The following is a 17009-nucleotide window of genomic DNA, read 5'->3' on the forward strand; positions in this document are numbered from 1 at the left end:
ATATGCTTTCTGCAATAATAATTAACATGTAATCTATTGTCAAATGCTTTGGAGAGGAGGGAAAACATAGAATCAGTGAAAAAAGAGAATAATTCCAATAACTGTCAAACGTTAGTAATAAGCACACAAGGTGTGTTATAATGTATTTTACTTTATGCATAATTTTTAACTTTGCCAATAAATTTCTAAGAACAAATCACTACACTACACAAAAGAACATAATAAATAGTTCCTTAAACTTCCTTACACTGTAAAAGAATATTCTAAGGGCAATTCTCACTATGCAGTTATAAGAAGCAACTAAGCAATAACAAAATGCATCTGTGTAAAAGAACTTTACCTTCTCCATCCTCGGTCTATAAGATCCTGATAATCCTGCACTGTCATGGAATGTGCCCACATGCCTGAAAAAGTAAGTACCCTGTTAGTTCCAGCATACTGCATTGTCTTCTTGTTAAAACTCTTAAGTGTTCTTCACAAGAAAAAAAACAGGTAAGTTAGACGAGGTGTGGTAAAACTGCAAAGGCAGAGACAGGTGGACCTCTAGGCATCCCAGGCCAGACTGGGATACCTAGTTAGACCCTGTGTAAAAAATAAATTAAAAATAAAAATGGCAAATTTAGACTAAAATTCTAGAACATTCATATTGGAGTAATAAAAAGTCTGCATGTACTTTACACCTAACATAATACATACAACACAAGCAAAAATAAGTTATATTAATTCTAAGATAGGAGTGGTGACACAAACCTGTAATCCTAGAATTTAGGAGGTAAATGCACGTGGAGTCAGAGTTTAAGCCCAACCTCAGCTATATAATAAATTTGAAACCAACCAGAGTAACATAAGATCCTGTGTGTTTGTTAGGGGCGGGGGGGGGGAGGGTATTAAGTCAGGTGTAGGGGCACATGCCTTTGATCTCAGCACTCAAGAGGCAGAGGCAGGAACATTTCTATGAGTTCAAGGCCAGCCTTGACTACAAAGCAATTCTAGGAGTCCAGGCCAGTCAGGCTATATAAGAGACCCTATCTCAAAACAGGAACAAAAAAAAAGAGAAATTAATCTAAAGAATCAAATATATCAAAAGTGATTCTACTTCCATTTAATTAAAAATTAATAAATCGTCTCCATTCTCACTGGAATTGTAGACTTCATCACTCAAACTTTCAGAGAACCTCCAGTGAGTTAACACACTGGTCTCACCTATTTGAGAGTGGGCATTTGTTTACCTTCTGTTGCTATGTGAGAAACACTATGATCAAATATGGTTTAGGGATGGGAGGGTTTATTTCCTTTTACAGCTCACAGTGCATCATGGAAGGAAGTCAGAGCAGAAACTGGAGTCAGGGCCCTGGAGGCAGGTACCTCGGGGCAGGGATCTAGAGGCAGGAAGTGAAGCAGAGGTCCGGAAGAACACTGACTACTGACTAGCACTCCTTGGCTTGCTTGAACTGGTTTCTTGTACATCCCAGTACCCCATGCCCAGAGCTGGGCCCTCCTAAATTAATCACTAATCAAAAAAATGTCACAAAAGACTTAACTACAGGCCATGGGAGTGTGGCATCTTCTCAGTTGAGGTTTCCTCTTTCCAGATAACTCTAGCTTGTGTCAAGCTGACATAAACTAACCAGCACAAAGGTATGTCAGTTCTACTACTTGATATGCATAATATGCATGACATAGGCTTGACCTGGAAATAGGACAAACATATAGACATACTTATTCAAAATAAATGAACTGACAATAACTGGCATCCCAAGGGAACAAGAAGATGATGTCAGAGCCTCTGAGATTATCAATTCAGTGAAATAACTATGGCACTGTGGGCGAGGGGACAAAAATGATGGGGATTAACATGTAAAGGACATATCTGAACTAAAGTTTAAAATGACATGTTTTTCTTCTTTAAGAAATTGTACCAGCTATCTATAGGAACACGCTTTACAGAATGGCAAGCAAGGAGGGGGGAAGCGGTGTCAAGGCCCAATAAAAATGCCAGCACACAGTTCTATAACCTTCCCTTCAGTTCCTGCCCTGACGTCTCAATGGAGCGTAAGCTCTAAGACGAAATAAGCCCTTTCCTCCCCAAACTGTACTTGATCACGGTGGTTATCACAGCAATACAAAGCAAAACTAGTAACTAGCCACTCACTGACACCAACAAGTTATTCTGAGCCTCAAATGAATCAATCCTCTGTAGTTTTGAGACCACTCAGATATAACAGGAGTTCCTACAATAAACAGTCACCCAACGGTCCAACCTTACAGGAAAGACTAAAATTGAAAGCCTGGGAATTTATAGTTATACTTCTAGATGATAAAACTGTTCTTCAACAAAGCTTGAAACAGAAGACATTTATATTGTCCCATTTTCTCTAATACGAAATTACTGGGGGTGGGGGTGGTAAGCTCCTCCCTATTAAATATTCGTTTCACTCACATTTATAATGCTGGCAAATATTATAGTCAGAATATAAAAATTCTGAACAAGAATAGTATCTCTATCACTCAAAGGCAGCCACAGTCATTTGATGTGCTTTCTTGGCCTTATTTGGGTTTTATTGGAACTTATTCCTCTCAGCTGTCACGTGTACTCGGCTGTCATCTGCATCCTGTTTATTTAACCCTATGCTCCAAGCGTTTCCTTCACTTAACTGGTCTTCGTAATCCGAGCATCTAACGATTGTATAACTGTCTACCCAAGGCCGCAATTCACCTAATAATACATTTCCTCCTAATAAACACTTTTAATGCATCCATAAACCAGAATACCGTGCACAGCCAAATCATTCCCCACTTAACTGTCTTTCAAAATGGGCAAATCTCTAACCTAAATTTATATTTTCATAGTTATCTTGTTTCCCACCTGCAGGATTATTCTAAATCATTCATCCTCGAGTCTGTATTTGCCGATTATGACACGGCAGACAGTAAGTACATATTCGGTTTACAAACAAATCTTCCTCAAGAAACCTGAATCCTAGCCCGGTGGTAGTGGCACACACCTTTAATCCCAGACCCTCAGGAGGTAGGGGCAGGCGGATCTCTGAGTTCCAGGCCAGCCTGGTCTACAGAGTGAATTCCAGGACAGCCAGAGATACACAGAAAACGCTTGTCTCGGAAAGCCAGAAAAAAGAAAAAAAAATTAAAAAGAAACCTAAATCCCGAAGGAACACCGTTATTACGGTCTTCGAGGTAGGTTGACAGAATAACATGGTATAATCCCTGATTTAAAAAAAAAATCAAGCAGGTATTTTTATCAAAATATCAAGCCGATCTCAGTTTCCAGTACGTTCTCCCAGACACTTTATCCAAAATGACAGCGAACAGGTGTGCACGCACACGCCCCTCTACACAAGCAGCAGGAGGCCTCGGCTGCCGCGGGGATGGATGCAGGGCGGCCGGCAGCTCCAAGGAGCCTCCCCATCTCCCTTCCCGCCTCCCAGAGCAGCCGCTGAGGGAGCAAGGGTAGAGGACACCCGGCTCTTCTCCACGCTCTCCCAGGCTGCGGCCACCCAAGACCCTCACAAGAGCCCAAAGCACACGCCCGCCGGCCCGGCTCGCTCACCATAGGAGCGGCTGCCAAAGTTGTCCTTGCAATAGCCACACTGGAAGGAGGTCTGGCCCTCAAAATACTCTACAAGGCTAGGCGAAGGAGCGCTCCAGGAAGCCATCTCCGCGACCCCGCCGCCGCTGCGCCACCCAGTCCTACGCAGCCGCCGCTACCGCTGCCTTCGCCTCCACCACCCCACAATGCAACGCGCGCGCCTCCGACGATCGCGCGAAGCCACCCGAGGGCTCGCTGGCCGGGAGGACCGGGCATCCTACGTCACTGACTCCGCCCGCGCCATGTTGACTGAGGGCAGCTTTCCGCTATTTCCGTTCCTCCTCTGTGAGGGGCGGCTACCCCCTTGGGAGGGCGAGGGCGGGAAGACCGGGATGGGAAGGAAGCAGGCTGAGGAGAGACCAATGGGACCCGGAAGCTGGAATCGGGTGACCAACGGCCTTAACCCGCGCGGCAGACCTGCCAGGACGTAGCGGGAGCCCGGCTGGAGCCGGTTACGGCGACGTGGACGGCGGGACACTCACCACACGACGTCTTGCCCTCCCTGGACTCGCAGTAGCCGCAGTAGTAGCCGGCCTTCAGGCCCTTGTATTCCACCACCGAGGCCATGGCCGCCGCTGTGGGTTTGAGGGGCGGCCACGCCTCTCAGCGCGGGGAACCTCGGGGAGAGAGCGCGGGGGTTGCCGGGTTCGCGGCTCTCCGCCGATCCCCGGACTGGCCGCTGGCCGCCAGCCTGGGTTGCAGGGGTGCGTCCCGGAGCCCTGTGTTTAGTGCCAAGCAGTTTACTTGTCCAGTCAAGCGCAGTCCTTGTCACTGACGCGGTTTCTCAGCCCGGTTTACAGATAGGGAAACTGAGGCTCCAGGTTGGGATTCACCCAGTGCGCTCTGTAGTTGAAGGACTGCCTGACCACCTGTAAGGAGTGAGGAGCTGGAGCTGGCTTGAGAGTGAGGGTTCTAGAATCCAAACAACTGCTAGAGAGCAATGTCCAATGACGAAGCGACACTTTCATCTTTTAAATGGATTTTTAAATACCACTCAAAAAAGAATTTTTAACTCTTCAAGCTGAACTTTTACATGATCCGAGTACATTCCATAGGTCTCCAATTTGCAACCAGTTTTAAAGAGCATGTTTTAGAGAATAAGGTTGTGAGGCAAAGTGTAAAAATGAATGCATACTTCTACCAAGATAATATTCCTTAGCTTTCCCCTCAGACGTTTGAGTCTGTCTGGCATAATTTCCATAGTCGACAATATGATTAATTCCTTTTTGCAGTGTCTAGAAAATGCAATCAGGAAACGTTTTGTTTGTTTGTTTTAATTATGTTTGTGGGTGTTTCGCCTGCAAATAGGTATGTGTACCACCTTCATCCAATGCTGGAGGAATCCAGAAAACATTGTAGACCCTGAAACACCGACTGGCAGACAATTCTGAGACACCTTGTAAGATTGAAAGGATGGAAAATACAGCCCCAACTCCAGCCACCTAAGAAGCCCGAAATACCACAAATTCCAGACCCTGCTCCCTGCCAGTATATAGGTAAAAGGTCACACTTCTTGCTGTTCCAGGGCCCACTTTCTGTATGGAACTCAGTGGAAGGGCATAAGACAGGCCCTTGAATGCGTGATCCCGGCCTAGTAAGATAACAGGAGATGAGTTGACTTACCCAGTTTCTGTAAACTGCTTGCACCATAGAAGGAAAGATTACACACAGAAAGCACTGCCAGGGCTCTTGATGCTATGAAATGATTGGTTTGCGAAGCGCAACTTTGTCGTAACCCCATAAAAGCTGTCCCAATTCCACACTCGTATTCCGCAGTCCTCTACCCCTGTGTGGTGTACAACAGAGCGCACCTGGAATAAAAAGTCCTCTTGTGGTCTGCATCAAGGCCATTTCTCGTGAGTGATTTAGGGTGTCGCCTCTCCTGAGTCAGAACTTCGGGGAGGAATCCAGAAGGCATTGTACTTTGTGGGTCTTTCAAGATCAAATATGATGCTGGGAACCAAACTCTGTGTCTTCTGCAAGATCATCGAGTGCTCTTAACCACTGAGCCATCTCTCCTGCCAGTGAACAAACTTATTTTTCAACTGTTAATGAAGCCCAGGATGACCTAGAACTCTGGACCCCCCTGCCTCAGGCTCCACTGTGCTGGAATCCCAGATGTGCACCACAGTACCTGGCTAAATGTATAAACTTTAAAGGAAATTTCAACAGTTTTGACCCTAAGGTTCTCTGTGCTAAAGACATATCTAGTTAAGTTTAATAATTAATTCAGGGCCTGGTAACCAACGTTGTTCATACAGTTGTTTAAGAACCTAACAGGTGACCTTGTAATACAGAAGTGTGAAATTAGAGAGAACTTGTCGCAGCCCAGTGCCCATATTTTTATGGAACACTTTATCTGTTTCATTTTTTATAGCAAGGATCAATGGATTGACCCAAAGAGGGCAGAATGCCCTGCTCTACATAGAAGGTACGCAAAAGGTTTTTGACCTTTTCTTGAACAATAGCTCCCCATCCCATACAGCAGAAATGATTTCACTTTTTTTAAAAGATTGCTTATTTTTATTTTTGTGTATGATCGTTTTGCTTGTATGTATGTGCACACTAGTTCATGCCTGGTGCCTTAAGAATCCACATGAGGGCATAGGACCCCTTGGAACTAGAATGACAGACAGCCATGCTCTGCTTTGTCCATGCTGGGAAACAGATCCCAGATCCCCTACCACAGCAGCGAGTGCTCTCAACTGTGGAGCCATGTCTTCAGCCCTTTGTCTCACTTTCTTCCCCCTCTGCATAGAAAGATATGGTCTTACTATGTAGCCCTGGCCATCCTGGAGCTCACTATGCAGGCCAGACATGCCTCAAACTCAGAAAGATCTGCCTGCCTCAGCATCTAAAGTGCTGCAATTAAAGAAATGCACCACCACGACAGGTACTGGTTTCACTTTTCTTGATTTCTGTTATCCATTGTCAACCACTGACCACAATTCAGTGTATAATGTTCTAAAATTAACAACTCAGAAGTTTTAGGCTGAGCATCATTCTGTGTCAGGTGATGGAATTGCTCGTTGTCCCTGGCACATGAATCGTGTTCTGCAGTTCCACGCAGTGTGTGTCACCTCCATCAGTTACTCTCCATTATTGACTGTCAGGGTACTGCAATCTCTGTGTTCAAGCAGCCCTGATTTACCAACTGACATCAAAGCATAACAATAGTGATGCCACTATCTGGAGCATGCCAAAAATCAGCCAGAAATTGCTTCTTTTAAGTGAACAGGAAAAAACTCTCCGTTTAATTAGAAAAAAAAAAATATTTGCTGAGGTTGCTAAGATACAGTGCAATAAGATATCTTCAGAGAACTGAAGCAGGGGGATCACAAATTGGGAGCCAGCCTGAGCTACAGAACTACCCTGACTCAAAACAATATTTAGTTTTTCATAGACTGGATTCACACACACTGTTAATCTTTTACTGTGCCCAATTTATACATTAAACTTGGTCATAGATATATATATAGTTTGGGGAAAAAACTATACATAGGTTTCAGTACTATCTATCTACAGTTCCAAATATGTACTGGGGGTCTTGAAATAATAATATAGGGAGCTGGAGAAATGGCTCAGTGGTTGAGAGCAGTGACTGCTCTTCCAGAGATCCTGAGTTCAATTCCCAGCAACCACATGGTGACTCACAACCATCCATAATGGGATCTGAGCTCCCTTCTGGTGTGTCTGAAGACAGACAGCAACAGTGTGCTCATATAAATAATAAATAATTTTTTTAATTATAGATATAAAAAGGATAAAAGGAAACTACTGTACTCTCCTCTCACTTTGCCTCAGTCTGAGCCAGTACACTCTAGAATATTCCAACTTTGTACAGTAATAATGAGAATGTCCAAAGTCCTTGGGCATGTATGTTAATTCACCTTGTATTACAACAACATTGTCAGATGGAAGAGGTAAAGCAGAAAGGCCGAATAACTTGCTGAATGCCATGCAATAAATAAGGGACATACAGGAGGGATAAACAGTAATAAAAGGAAAGCAAATGCCTTTAATCTTAGCACTGCAGAGGTGGACTGGATCACTGTAAATCTGAGGTCTGATCTGCACAGTGAGTTCCAGTCAGCCAGGGTTATGCAATGAGACTCTGTCTGGGGAAAAACAAAACCATAGCTACTCGGTATCCACCTATGTGAAACAATGGCTCCTGGGTGGCTACAGTCTGTTAAAAGCCAAAGACAGATTTTTTTTTTTCTATTCTAGGCCAGATGAGAGAAGGGAAAGGCAAAGCATGGGTTTATTTGTCTTTGTGTTTAACTTTCTTCCTTGGCAGATGAAGCTGCTGATGTTGCTCCCTTTCAGTGACTCGGTAACATTGGTTTATGTTAGCAAGCATCTGTCTGTAAAGCACCAAGCACTGGTAATGTGGAGGACTTCTGGGGAGGACTAGCAGGCCCATACAGTGCAACTAAGGAAGGGAAGTGAGACATTTTCCTTTTCCTCCAAAGAATCTCTGAGAGAACCTAAGTTAAGCCAGAGAACAATGGGTTTGAGGCAAACAGATAACTTGAGGGCAGAGAAGGGAGCATTCTACAGGGGGCAGTGGCATGGTGAAGAGAGGACCAGTGCCAGGAGAGGCCCAGGAAATGCTTTCCTCAGGACACCTGGATTGGACTCCATCTTGTCAAGACCTGGCTCCTCAGTCTGCTACATAGTAACTACATACTAACTACATGAGGCTACTGAGCACCTGAAATGTATGTAGCTTGTATCACTGGGGAGCAAAATTAAGAGTTAACAAATACCAAGCAGGAAAATGGTTGGTGAGGTGACTCAGAAGGTAAGAGCATCTACTGTCAAGTCTGATCATCCACACATGCCCATTCCTGGAATCCACATGGTAGGAGAGATCTGACTTCTACTAATCCTCCCCTCCCACTATAGTAAAGTGCACCCACACCCACACACAAGCACACAGACTTTTATTGTACTTAAACTGCAGAAAATAATGAAATAATCCAGAAAGTGAAAGAATTCTCTTCAGAAGCCATAGAAACAGGAATGAATTATTCTGAGTATTCTTTTTTTTAAAAAAAAGATTTATTTATTTATTATATATAAGTGCACTGTAGCTGTCTTCAGATGCACTGGAAGAGGGCATCAGATCTCATTACAGATGGTTGTGAGCCACCATGTGGTTGCTGGGATTTGAACTCCGGACCTCATCAGTGCTCTTACCCACTGAAACATCTCACCAGCCTTTTTTTTTTTTTTTTTATTCTGAGTATTCTAAGAAAAACAAAACCTAGAGTTCTATATCCAGAGAACTTACCCTTCAAACATGAAAGAAAAATCCAGAGTTTCCCATGAAGGAATGTGTCTGCCTGCTTTGAAAAGGAATCAACGATGGGTGATTAGGATATTCTAAGGAAAGGAAAACCTCCAGAAAAAAGGATGTAAAATAACTTGTATTTAAATCTTAATTGTTCAAACATAATGACTTATTCGAGATAATAGCAACTTGTATCCAGTAGTTATATTTATGGAAAAGTATAGATAAATTATGAATAATGTAACTACAACTTTGGAAATGGATGGCAGCAGGGTTATAAGGATGAGAGATAGGAATTGCAGATGCCCTGTCACAATCCATAAAGTAGTATAGTGTATTTGAAAGAGAACTTGAATTAATTGTAAACATATACTACAAATTCAAGGGCAAGAGTTTTTTAAAAGAAAAATGTGTAGTTGACATGCTAAGTTAGGTAGAATCCTAATCATTAAATAGTTAAAATCCAGGAAAAGTGAGATGCTGATACAAACTTATGTCAGGATATGGTAACTCATGCCTTCAGTCCCAGGACCCCAGTACTCAGGAGGCAAAGGCAGATGATTCTTGGTGAGTTCAGGCCAGCCTGATCTACATGGAGAGTTCAGCCAGTCAGTGCTACATAACCATACCCTACCTTTCAAAAAATAAAATGAAAAAATTATAGAAAAGCAACAAATATGGCAACAATCCAATCAACAATTACTTTAAATGTCAGTGACATCAGTACACCAATTGAAAAAAGCAAAATGTCCCTGGTCAGGCACTGCTCCATGATACAGTGCTTACCTGTGTGGCACATAACTGTAATGGAATCAGCTAGAAAATGGAGGCAGGAGCAAAACGGGTGGGGAGGCTTGGCTGGTCTAAGAGGCATTTTGAAAATAATACCTACTAGAAACTCACTTTAAACAATAGTAAATGGAAAAAATGATGAGTAAAGACATGCTTTGAGAAAACTTTTTTTTTAATATTTATTTTATGTATACAACTGTACTATAGCTGTCTTCAGACACACCAGAAGAGGGCATCAGATCCCACTTCAGATGGTTGTCACCCACCATATGGTTCCTGAGAATTGAACTCAGGACCTCTGGAAGAGTAGTCAGTGCTCTTAATCGCTGAGCCAACTTCCCAGCCCCACTTTGAGAAACTTTAAATCACTAAATTAATTTCATAGGAGAGGCTCACCAGCAGTACAAATTATGGATAAAGAGAAACATTACAGAATGATACAATGACCAATTCTAGAAGGCATGACAATCTGGTTGTTCAGCTCTTGATTTAGTTTTAACTCATTTCAAAAAAAGAGAAAAAGAAGAAAATAAATAAACAGTATCAATTGGCTTTTGGAGCCCTGCACCTGTAGTTAGGAGTCTAGTGTGGCTGGAGAAGCCCTGCGAGGAGCTGATTGTCTGTAAAAGCTGCTCTTAAAGGGACCAGCAGCTTCTCAAGTTCTATGGTAAGGGAACTGATGGCTGTTTTTCTTATAAAAATCTCTGTGCTTGTGATTATTGGATTCATCAGGTGACAAGGTGTTCCTCTCTTCAATTTACAGCTAGAAAGCTTAAGAATTTTCTTTGGTTTAAATAAGTAAATGTATGCAGCCACTTCATTTTGGTTTCTGACTGGTTTTAAAAGTATAAATATGTTCTCATGTTTTGTTTATAGATTATTGGCTTATAAGTTATTGGGTATGATTAAAAAATTGTAACATTGGTAACAGAAAGTTGGCTTAAAACTGGTAACTCAGGGTTGGAGTAATTCAGAACAACATGTGACATGAGCCAAACCATGGAAACAGGTCTCTAAAGATATGCCTAAATTGGGTAATATTTTATGTAATTCTTATCCTAGAAACCAGACTTACAAAAGATAGGATTGAGGGCAGTGTCTCTTTGGGGTACTACAGGCTGCACTGTCTTGCGTTTGTGTGCAGGAACGGGCAGCCAGGCTTTGTAGCATGGAGGAGATTCACTTGGTGTTTTTTGGAGAGACTGGATTGGAGGTTGAGTTTTGCTTTCCAAAGTTCTTGCGTGTTCTGAGCCCCCGTCTCAGAAAGACCCAGGCTCGCTAACTGCAGTTCAAACGTAGGGAGACACTTAAAAACTTTGTAATGTGAAAGTAGTGCTTTTGGTGCTGATTTTTAAAGAGAATGGATTGTTTAGACTGTTAAAATTAGGTTTTGCTTCCCAAAATTGTGGTTGTGCTCTGGTGTTTTTTTTTTTTTTTTAAATATGTATGTATATATGTAAGTGTACACTGTAGCTGTTTTCAGACACCCCAGAAGAGGGCATCAGATTTTGCTACGGATGGTTGTGAGCCACCATGTGGTTGCTGGGATTTGAACTCAGGACCTTTGGAAGAGCAGTCGGTGCTCTTAACCACTGAGCCATCTCACCAGCCCCGTGCTCTGGTGTTTTAAGAAATACTTAAAATTCAAGCACAGGCTCAAGATTCTGACTCACACATTTGTAATTAAGAAAAAATCCAAGCCGGGCGGGGTGGCGCACGTCTTTAATCCCAGCACTTGGGAGGCAGAGGCAGGTAGATTTCTGAGTTCAAGGNATATATATATATATATATATATATATATATATATATATATATATATATATCCATCAGGTAAGAGATTGTTGCAGGGTTTGTGAAAAGTTAATGGAACTATGGAACTTGTAGAGGCATTACAATCTGGCCCGCCTACTCCATATAGAATTATTATGGATTTGGAGGATTGTTCTTTAGTCCTTTACATCCTAATGATTGTAAAGAGTTTGCTATTAGTGAGCTTGCTTGTAATTTTAAAGAACCCATGAAACGATATCATTGGAAAGTTTTGCCTCAAGGAATACCCCTACTGTAGGACCCCCCAAAATGGGGAGATCCTTGCTCTAGTCTCGGGATGGTGCAGACCCCCCTCAGGAACTCACAAGAGACCATTGTTGATGCAAAACACACACGAGGCTTTATTCCAGAGCTCTGGGGACGACTCAGTATTGGGTTAGAGTTGACCCCGAAAGGGAGAGGGAACCTTCTTTTTATGGACCCTCAAGGGGGAAGAAGGGAGGAGGGAATAGGGGATTTCCAAATCACATGGCCTTGGGCCATCAATCTGACAAGTTTTTAGCTTCCTGATTTGAGATGATTTACAAAGAATGGGTATAGGAGGGGGTGAGGGGGTTGGAGTCTTGTGCAGGAGCAGGTTTCCAGAGAAGTTTTTCACCTGTAGCCTAGCGACCAAAGCCCACAAATTCTTGGCAAAAAGCTATAACAATCGGCAAACACATGAGTTCACACAACAATCAGGGCCTGAGCAAACACAAATTCAAAAAGTATTCAAACTATACAAATATTTCTAAGCTACTGGGGCGTAATAAATTTTTTCCCTTCACCAGCAATAGAATCTATTTCATCAATCTAGGGTTTTAATGATTTCTTTTATCTTGTCAAAACCTTACACTACATTATGAAAAAATTTTTGTCTCTGCTTCAATACAAAAAGTTAGGACTTTAAATCTTCCAGTGTATATTATTGATTATATGGATATTTTATTAGCTGATCCCTCTGATGGAATTTTACTACAAGGCTTTGCTCTTATATAATGAGCTTTAAAATTTTGGAGTAGTTGTTGCTCCAGAAAAGATTCACAGGCAGATTTTTTTTCAATATTTGGAACATAAATTATATCCTAAACAAATTGTAGCACAGAAAATTCAAGTAAGAAAAGATAATTTACTTACTCTAAATGATTTTCAAAGGTTGTTCGGAGATATTAATTGACTAAGACCTTATCTTAAGCTTACTACAGAAGAAATTAAACCTCTGTTCGATACTCTCAAGGGCAGTGCAAATCCTAATTCCCCTGACAATTAACAGATGAGGGACGAGTAGCTTTGCAGAAAGTAGAGGAAGCTATCAGCCAACAACAGATACATTGTATAGACTATGATCAATTGTTGGCTGCTTGCATTATTGCTACAACTCATGGGCCCACAGCAGTCCTTTGGCAAAAGGGACCATTAATGTGGATTCATCGTTCTTCGTCTCCAAAGAAAGTTTTAACACCTTATTATGAGGCTGTTGCTGTGTTAATACAGAATTGTAGAATAGTATCACAGAAATATTTTGGGAAAGAACCTGAAGAAATATTTATTCCTTATTCCAAACAACAATTAAATTGGTTATTGCAAAATACTGATATTTGGTCTATTGCATGTACAAATTTTTTAGGCAAAATTCATAATCATTATCCAAAAAACAAATTGTTAAATTTGCCTCTATGCATGTTTTTGTATTTCCTATAAATTTACACATGCAACCCATAGAAAATGTACTTACTGTATTTACAGATGGCTCATCTAATAGGAAGGCAGCATATGTGATTGGATCACATGTTCATTCTCTTGAGTTTCCCCCTACTCAGCACAAATAATTGAACTACGCGTGCTGTAGCTGCTGTTTTTGAAATGCTGAAAAATCAAGCCTTTAATTTGTATACTGATAGCCAATATATAGCTCATGGTTTACAATTACTTGAATCTGTTCCTTTTCTAGATACTGCTGATTCTCAAATTTTATAATTATCTATGCAAATACAACTCAATTTAAGAGAACCTACAGTTCCTTATTTTGTAGGTCATTTAAGAGCTCATACTGGATTGCCTGGACCCCTTAGTGAGGGCAGTGCCACAGCAGATTTGTATACCAGGAAGGTTGTAGGCCTTACACAGGAACAATTAGCCAAACAATCTCATTCTTTACATCATCAAAATAGTAATAGCTTGAGATAGCAGTTTGTTCTTTCTAGAAAATGTGCAAGTCGAAATTATAAAGACTTGTTCTCAATGTCCTCAGTTTCTACCTGTACCACATAATGGTGTTAATCCTCAAGGGCTTATACCTAATGTTATGGCAAATGGATGTTACTCATATTTTTGATTTTGAAAAATTAAAGTATGTACATGTGACTTGACAACTTTTCAGGCTTTCTAGTTGCAATTGCTTTAACAAGAGAAGCAACTAAAAATGTAATTAGTCATTGCCTATATTGTTTTTCTATGCTGGTTGTTCCAAATCAGATTAAAACAGATAATGGAAATGGCTATGTAAAGAATTTGAGACTTCCTGTCAACAATTTAACCTTACTCATATTACTGGGATCCCTTAAAATCCTTAAGGACAAAGTATTGAGAAACAGGTATTGTGGAACTATCTTCATAATAAAAAAGGGAGAGTTATATCTCCATATACCACAAGTTTATTTAAATTATGTTCTTTTTATTTTAAAAATTTTAAAAATTGGATGCCAAGGAACTCTCCTGATGAGGTATTTAATATGGGAAGAGGGCATGTTTGTGTTTTTTCCTCAGGATGCTGAAGGAGCACACTAGTTGCCAGAGTGATTGGTGAGACATGCTGATGCTGGGACAAAGAATGATGCTGACCTGTGAGCCTGCTGAGTGCCCTGACAATGGAGAGAGGAAGGCTGTTTTGGATATATATTCCTGACCCACCTTTGCTTGCCTATATCCCATACTAGACAAGCTGCCTTGCTTCATGCTTTTAGACCTTGTGGGACAGAAAACATGGAGACTGGATACCATCTTCAAAAACTTAATCAAAAAGAGAAGTTATGATGACTTCTCTCTCCTTTAATGTGACTAGTTATTCTAACTCAATCACGGACTGTTCTATAAATCAATCCAATACTGGAAATAACAGTCTTCATTTGGAAAGCTGGTTCTGGACTCTTTTAGAGACATATTTGAACGTTAGCTGCAGTTCTCTATGATGCTATGTTAGCAATAGATGGAGACAGGATCTGGATTTCAAAGAAATGTTAGTGCTCCCGTTAAAGCTTCTGATCATTTATGAATTGGTCATGTTGAAATTACTTTGTTTCTTCCACGGTATTTAATGTAAGTTGTATTGATTGTACACTTTCTAATTGTGTTAGTGTGTTGAAACCTGGCATGTCTGTTATGGTGGTCTATCAACCAGTTTTTGTTTTATTGCCTGTGAATATTACAGGACCTTGGTATTCTGAAAAAAAAAAAAAAAAAAAAAAAAAAAAAGCTTGCAGGTATTGGAAGAAGTGAGTCAGGCTTTAAGCAAGAACAAGAGGATAGTGGGCTTCATTACTGCTGGTGTAGCAGCTTTAGTTAAGTTAGTAGCTAGCACCACTGCTACAGTTGCTTTGACACAAGAAGTTTAGACAGCTACTTTTGTTAATCACTTAGCAAAAAATGTTACTAATGTTCTGAGTATTCAAGAGGATTTAGACAGGCATTTGGAACAATGGATTGACACTCTATGATACTATTCAAATTATTAGATAGGAAGTTCAGTGCTTAAGAGTAGGAAGCCATCTTGATGGTCATGGTAAATACCAATGGATTTGTGTTCCTTCTAAAATTTACAGTGATAGTCACTATAATTGGGAAAAGGTTCGAAGATACTTGCAGGATGTTTGGCATATAATTCCAACACCTCTCTGAATATTTTAACTTTGCATAGTGAGATTATGAATTTACAGAATGCTGCTCTGCTGAGCTTTGATGCTGCAGATACTGCTGATAAAATTATTTCAGGCAAGATTTTGGGCTTGGACTGGGAAGTAGGCTCAAGTATTTTGGTCATTATGACAAGTCCTTTTAAACAACTGTCATGGCAATAATCCCCGGACTTGGCTTACTGCTTTGTTAGTTCCTTATTGTACTGCTCACCCTAAATACTTGCATGTAATTAAAATGGTATAAAAAGTGGATTGGGAAAATTAAATTTGCCTTCAGTCTCAGAATTGACTGGGGTCATGCTACGATGTTGTCTAATTGTCTTTTTTCTTTATAATCCTCACTCCCAAGCTGGAAAACCTGTTGACTGACTCAGCAGGCTTGGTCATATGCATTTAACAGCAGAGCTGCAAAGTATATCAAGTAGATACTGATAGAACTGAAGAATAGGTGAGTCTGTTTATATTGTTGGAGACCTCAGTATTTCCCTTTCAATAACTGACAGATCCAGAAGAAAAGTGATAGAAGAAAATCAGTAAGGATGATGTTGGATTGAACAGGGTAATCAACCAACTTGGTTTAATTGTCACCTAAAAATTCTTCATTTAATGAAAATAGAATGAATACATTCTTCTCAAGGTCACATAGCAAAATAGACCACATTCTGGCTTATGAAAAAACTACCTTAAATTTTGAAATTACAGTAGGAAATCAATAATAGATCTCTAGAAAATTCCAAAATAACATTTCTCAATAATACAGAGGAGTGTAGTGCACACACCTGTAGTCCTAGGCACACAGGAAACCGAAGCAAACAAGTCCAAGCCAGCTAAGGCTACCTTGTCTTAAAGAATGCAAGAAAGCATTCAGTACAAATTTAAAAATATTACAGCTACAAATTAGAATTTGTGAAATCCAACCAAAGCCACACTTAGAATTTTAAAGCACTGTGAGAATACAAAAGAAAAATTTAAATAATTTACGTTTCTGGCTTGGGAAATTAAAGAAAAATTAAATTCAAGACTGGGAGCAATTAAAAAATAGAACATAAATCAGTAAGATTAAAGAAATCAAGAGAAATCAGTAAAACCAAAAAGGGGATACAGGTCATTAAGTTAAAAAACAAAGATAAAAGAAAATTCTAGTATCCGAGGTAAAGAAGGACAAGAGAAACAGGCCCCAGGGTTGATCCCCAGAAGAGGACAATAAAATATCCCTAATGATCCTATGTTCATTAAAAGGGGTAATAAAGATTATTAATGCCTTTGTGCCCAAATATGACAGTTTAGAGGAAACAAATTCATTCCTTAAAAGATGCTGCCATAGCGAGATTTAAGTCAACTTGACTCAAGCTAGAGTCATCTGGGAAGAGGGACTAAGGCCTTCATAAGATTTGCCTGTAGGCAAGTGTAGTGGCTATTCCTGGTTGTCAACTTGACTATATTTGAAATGAACTACAATCCAGAATTGGAAGGCTCACCAGTGAACCCAATCTGGACACTGGGAGATAGAAGTTTCTGATCTGGATCTTGGTATGGAGATCTTGAGACACAGTGGTGATTGAATCCAGAAGATTAAGACAGGGAGATCTCC

The 17009-nt window shown here is 40.6% G+C and overlaps 1 protein-coding gene across 4 annotated transcripts in view; it reads right to left on the reverse strand.

Moving 5' to 3' along the window:
• Ate1 (arginyltransferase 1) overlaps window positions 1-4555 on the reverse strand; it is a 114047-nt gene extending 109492 nt beyond the window's left edge. For 2 of the 4 annotated variants that reach the window (XM_021191919.1, XM_021191914.1), the window contains exons 1-2: window positions 4090-4555; window positions 341-404 (exon numbers count right to left, since the gene is read on the reverse strand). In XM_021191919.1, the coding sequence (XP_021047578.1) occupies window positions 341-404; window positions 4090-4174 (149 nt within the window). In that variant the 5' untranslated portion in view covers window positions 4175-4555. Of the gene's footprint in view, window positions 1-340; window positions 405-3568; window positions 3792-4089 lie in introns of those variants that run through there. The other 2 variants (XM_021191911.1, XM_021191910.1) reach the window with 1 other exon arrangement.
• Between the last annotated feature and the right edge of the window lie 12454 nt (window positions 4556-17009).

Source organism: Mus pahari, chromosome 1, assembly GCF_900095145.1.
Source record: "Mus pahari chromosome 1, PAHARI_EIJ_v1.1, whole genome shotgun sequence".
Lineage (NCBI taxonomy): Eukaryota > Metazoa > Chordata > Mammalia > Rodentia > Muridae > Mus > Mus pahari.